Source organism: Pseudorasbora parva, chromosome 9, assembly GCF_024679245.1.
Source record: "Pseudorasbora parva isolate DD20220531a chromosome 9, ASM2467924v1, whole genome shotgun sequence".
NCBI lineage: Eukaryota > Metazoa > Chordata > Actinopteri > Cypriniformes > Gobionidae > Pseudorasbora > Pseudorasbora parva.
Window position 1 is genome coordinate 487,989 of NC_090180.1, and position 6,051 is coordinate 494,039.

Sequence of the window (6,051 nt, forward strand, 5' to 3'; positions counted from 1 at the left end):
AGAGTTCCTTATTTTTCACACAGAGACTAGTGTTTCAACAGAACCCACTTTACGTCTCACAGCGAGACCCAAAAAACAAAAGAAAGAAGTGTCTCTGGAGATCTCTTCGACTGAGGCGTCAGACTCTGCTGTATATTTCTGTGCCCTGGTGCCCACAGTCACAGGAAACACACCTGCTCTGTACAAAAACTAATACATTTACACTTCTGCATTATACTAAAACTGTGACACACCAGCTTCCACTCAACCACAATAAACTATTAATACATGAACCACATCAAGTGTTTTGATTCTGAGAGAGAAAAGCAGCCCATCAGAGAAGATGAAGCCTCATCCAGAGGGTGGAGCAAATTCACAAAGACCTGAACCTGTGAAAGGCTGAGCTTTACAATCACTCTCCATCAGAGACCAGCATGCTTCTCTTTTGTTGGATACCACTGGCATTATTCATAGGTAAATCATGTATTATTCTATTCTTTTTATTAAGTCATTTTTAAATACATTATTTTATCAGTGTGTGCACAAGTATGAGTTTAATAAATACAGATGCATTTGTCCACACAGGGCATTCCTTTGCCGACTCAATACAGCCATTGTCTTCTGAGAAACATATTTCCAGAGGTGACAATGTGACTCTGTCCTGTAACTACAGCGGTCTTGTATATGACCTGCAATGGTATCGGAAACATGTGGGATCGAGACCGGAGCTCCTGATACTTGTAAATGAAAACTCAGAGTCATCTGCGCCTTCTCTTCGTCTGTCAGCAAAAGACTCGAAAGACAAGAAACAAGTGAATCTCACAGTCTCTGGTGCTGAGGTGTCAGACTCTGCTCTGTACTTCTGTGCTCTGAGGCCCACAGTGACAGAAAGCCCAGAAACACTGCACCAAAACCTGCTTCAGTCATGAGATGCTGTGCTCTCACTGATCTACTGCTCAGTTTCACATCTCAACACATCATCCAACCCCTTCTTTAAGCTGTATTTCAGGTGTGGGGAAACTTAAACATTTCTGAAACAGATGGAAATGTCCAATTTACCTTCACATGAGGTGCTCCAGTAATGTCCAGGCCAGAGAAGAACTGGCACCCCGAATGAGTCTGGTTTCTCCCAAGGTTTATTTTTCTCCATCATGCCCCGATGGAGTTTTGGTTCCTTGCCACTGTCGCCTTTGGCTTGGCTTGCTCAGTTGGGGACACTAAAAATATGATTAAAGTTATTCAACTTATAATACAAATAAAATGTATGAATTAGGTCTTATTTAATTCTATAAACTATAATACTGATCTGCCAACATTGTTGCTATATGATAAATTAAAATAAGCTGATAACATCACCATTTTCTCCAGTACGACTGTACAGCCAAATCTAATTTTGTTGCACTATTATCCTGTTTGACACTGTGAAGCTGCTTTGACACAATCGTGATTGTAAAAGTGCTATATAAATAAAGTTGATTGATTGATTGATTGATGTGCATACACACATTTTAGTTGGTCTCTTTTATAATTGGGAACAGCCTTAAAATGGTTGCATGTAAGAATCTTCTATCATGACCAAAGTCTTTTTAGAGGATACAAATATCAATACTATCTCTTTGCAAGTCCTCAGTTATTTATGTGTTTGTTTTCACCCAGAAGAGGCTGTTCTTCTCTTTTCTGTAGTCCTCATCATGAACACAAAGAGCTCAAGACTCATGATGAGAGCTCAAGGGTCTCCTGACATCAGTTTGAACAGAAATAGATTCTAAGCTTCAAAATAAATCAGTATTAATTATACAAAAATTAATATAACGAAAAATAATAAAACAAAAGTTCCTCATAAGTCTATAGACAGGACAGCCTTCTGCAGATGAGACTTTGCTTAAATGACTATCAAATGTTTGCTACTTGATTTCTTTGCACAGTAAACATAAATTGTGCAATCAGTCAGATCTCTCTGGACAGGGAAAGACCTTATATTTAGAAAAACATTTAACATTCATATATTTTATGAAATCTTTGTGGGGGAAGAATATTTCCTCCTGGCTTTACTCTGGTGGGCTTAGTTCACTGCCTTGAACACCCTGGAGCTCTTCCTGACTTCCTCCGCGGTGAAAACTGGATTCTATGCCCACCCAGATTACCTCTGAGTATTTACTCTGGTCGAGTGTCTCTGAGTGGGTCTCACAACAGTTTATATAGGAGGATGTCATCCACATTTATCCCTTCCCTTGACAACACCCTGGGGGTCAATTTTGTGAACATGTTCTCTCGCAACCGACCTCCAGAGGGGGGTGGACGGATCTGACTTTGCCCAGGCATGAGGCACCCTCACTGGGCTGGTGAAGGAGGACTGAAAGCATGGAGCTCCCCCAGGTGTGTTTGGATTCTGGGACTTTTATTTTTCAGGAGGAATTTCCTCCAGGCTTTACTCTGGTGGGCTTGGGTGACTGCCTTGAACACCCTGGAGCTCAGGCGGACTTCCATCCATCCAGTCGGACCCATCCAGCTTCTCTAAGCGACCTGTATTGTGATAATGTAGTGAAGTGTGCATACCTGTTGAAACACATTCTGACACTATTATTATATTTATTATATTATATTTATCTACTTACTTTTCAATTTGTGAATTCATCTGGTGAGATGTTTTCATGCATCCAATTTAAAGACAAAAACATGAAAGAAAATGTGCTGTAAGTAGAAGTTATTCTAAAACCAACTGGGGGCAAAAATATCAATTTATACACAATCTCATATCTGTCCTACCTTGGCTTCATCATTGGCACTATTAATGACCCTGAATCCACAGAGAGCTTCACAGTGGCAAAGCAAGGCAAGTTTATTCATCCAGCACATGTCATACACTATGGTAATTCACAGTGCTTTCAGTGGGCGGAGCTTTATGATGATATATGAGCAACAGAAAGAGCTCAACACATCTGCTCTCAGCTCTTGAGTTCCTCTAAATGTCTGATTATTTATGATCTCTCAGTCATAATGTTGATCTTTTGTCTCACGGTTCTGGCACTTCTTACAGGTATTTAACTTTGATATTCTGTTGTATAATTCTGTTAGTATAAAAGTTATTTGCCATGAACTCAATTTAAATGAACAAATACTGAATGTGTAATGAGTTATTCTTCTGTTCTTGTTTCCCAGAGAGTGCTCTTGCGGATGCCATAACACCAGTGTCTCCTGAAAAGCATGCTTTAGAAGGAGAGAAGACGAGACTCTCCTGTAACTACAGTGGGAGTAATATAAATGCATGGCAATGGTACAGACAGTTTCCCAACACTGCCCCTGAGTTTCTCCTGCAAGCTTTTGAAGGATCGGGTCCAAATTATATTGGCCGTCATGTCGCTGAAGCACAAAAGGACAGAAAACAACTGAGCCTGGAGATCTCCAGAACTGAAGTGTCAGACTCTGCTCTGTATTACTGTGCCCTGGTGCCCACAGTGACAGGAAACCCTTCTACACCGTACACAAACCTGACATACAGTACGGCAATATCTGAACAACACCTCCCATTCACAACACTCAGATATGATACTGTAACTTCATATCACTGTCACAATCTGCTGAGATCCTCCATTAAACTGAGCCTTCAGGATTCTTAAACTTGCTGGATTTGTTTTCTTTTATATTTTGACAAACTACACAATGTGCATCTTTTAAACTTTACAGAGGAGCAAACTTATGTCAACACAATCTCATGAAAGTGTGTTGAATTCTATTTATCATGTAATTTATATACAAAAACTTTTTTTAAAGTATAAATTGCACGAAAAAAACAATTCGATAAAAGTATAGATGTCACCTTGGCTCGGCTCGAACCAGGAACACTTCCCATAACACCTGATGTTACATCATAAGAAGAATGGCATCAATGCTAATGTTAGTCTTTCTGTTTATCTCGAGGTTTACTGCAGTCGGCCGGATCCAGGCCGTATCCGGATCAGATGGTGGACCTGCTCCTGGACATGACCAGCTCATCCTGGAGTGTCTGCTGAGAGCGGGTCAATTAAATTCCCCCAGTGAATGCAGCATAGACACGACATCCTCAATAAACCCGTCTCTGGCGTGACAACTCCAATCTTTTGAATAATCTTATGAATATCTATTAATCTAATATGATTTAAGCCCTGTAATGCAGCCATAATTATAATCATACACTGTTTGTTCGATGGCCAGAGGAGAACTGGCTGAGCCTGATTTCTCCCAAGGTTTTTTTTTTCTCTATTATGGCCCTAAAGGAGTTCTAGTTCCTTGCCACTGTCGCCTTTGGCTTTTGGCTTGCTCATTCGGAGACACCTACATTTCAAGTATATTACTGATCTGTCCACACTGACATTAAATGATAATTGAAATAAGCTGATAACATCATGTTTTCTCCAGAGCGGCTGTACAGCCGAATCAAATTATGTTGCATTATTTTCCTGTTAACACTAAGAAGCTGCTTTGAAACAATCGACTTTGAAGTGTTTCTTATATTTACATTAATCATTAAAGATAACTGTATTCATTATTATACAGTAAATCATTCATCATAGAAACATGACTTCTGTTTGAATGGTCCCATCACAACATGAACCCATTGTTGTCTTCCTCCTCCTCACCACAGGGTGGCGCTCTGCGGCTGATGATAAAGCAGCTCAAGGTAAAAGTGACTGACTCAAGGTTGAGTTTGACACTTAAAGCTTTTATTCCACTGAACAATGGCCAGGCTTACTGTAGTCTTGACTGTATTGTCACTGCTTCAGGGTAAGTCATACTTTAATCCTGATTGTTGTGTCAGTTGACTAAACCTGTTACACTACATTAGTTTGTTACACGATCTCACGTTTAAAGATTGTCTCTCTTCTTCTTTTACAGAGAGTGCTGATGCATTTACAATAGAATCTCTCTCATCAGAAGAGCACGTCTCAGTTGGAGAAAGAGCTTTTATCTCTTGTAAGTACAGTGGCGTTGGGCCGGACTTCCAGTGGTATCGCCAATATCCAGGATCCAGACCAGAGTTCCTTATTTTTCACACGGAGACTAGTGTTTCAACAGAACCCACTTTACGTCTCACAGCGAGACCCAAAAAACAAAAGAAAGAAGTGTCTCTGGAGATCTCTTCGACTGAGGCGTCAGACTCTGCTGTATATTTCTGTGCCCTGGTGCCCACAGTCACAGGAAACACACCTGCTCTGTACAAAAACTAATACAATTACACTTCTGCATTATACTAAAACTGTGACACACCAGCTTCCACTCAACCACAATAAGTTATTAATACATGAACCACATCAAGTGTTTTGATTCTGAGAGAGAAAAGCAGCCCATCAGAGAAGATGAAGCCTCATCCAGAGGGTGGAGCAAATTCACAAAGACCTGAACCTGTGAAAGGCTGAGCTTTACAATCACTCTCCATCAGAGACCAGCATGCTTCTCTTTTGTTGGATACCACTGGCATTATTCATAGGTAAATCATTTATTATTCTATTCTTTTTATTAAGTCATTTTTAAATACATTATTTTATCAGTGTGTGCACAAGTATGAGTTTAATAAATACAGATGCATTTGTCCACACAGGGCATTCCTTTGCCGACTCAATACAGCCATTGTCTTCTGAGAAACATATCTCCAGAGGTGACGATGTGACTCTGTCCTGTAACTACAGTGGTCTTGTATATGACCTGCAATGGTATCGGAAACATGTGGGATCGAGACCGGAGCTCCTGATACTTGTAAATGAAAACTCAGAGTCATCTGCGCCTTCTCTTCGTCTGTCAGCAAAAGACTCGAAAGACAAGAAACAAGTGAATCTTACACTCTCTGGTGCTGAGGTGTCAGACTCTGCTCTGTACTTCTGTGCTCTGAGGCCCACAGTGACAGAAAGCCCAGAAACACTGCACCAAAACCTGCTTCAGTCATGAGATGGTGTGCTCTCACTGATCTACTGCTCAGTTTCACATCTCAACACATCATCCAACCCCTTCTTTAAGCTGTATTTCAGGTGTGGGGAAACTTAAACATTTCTGAAAACAGATGGAAATGTGCAATTTACCTTCACATGAGGTGCTCCAGTA

The 6,051-nt window shown here is 40.5% G+C and overlaps 1 gene segment (V, D, J or C); it reads left to right on the top strand.

Annotated features, from left to right (window-relative positions):
- Nucleotides 1-2,631: 2,631 nt before the first annotated feature.
- On the top strand, nucleotides 2,632-4,040 carry LOC137089409 (T cell receptor alpha variable 4-like). The segment is given in 3 exon segments: nucleotides 2,632-3,016; nucleotides 3,139-3,477; nucleotides 3,898-4,040. Coding segments are annotated over 3 exon segments (471 nt in total).
- Nucleotides 4,041-6,051: the final 2,011 nt, after the last annotated feature.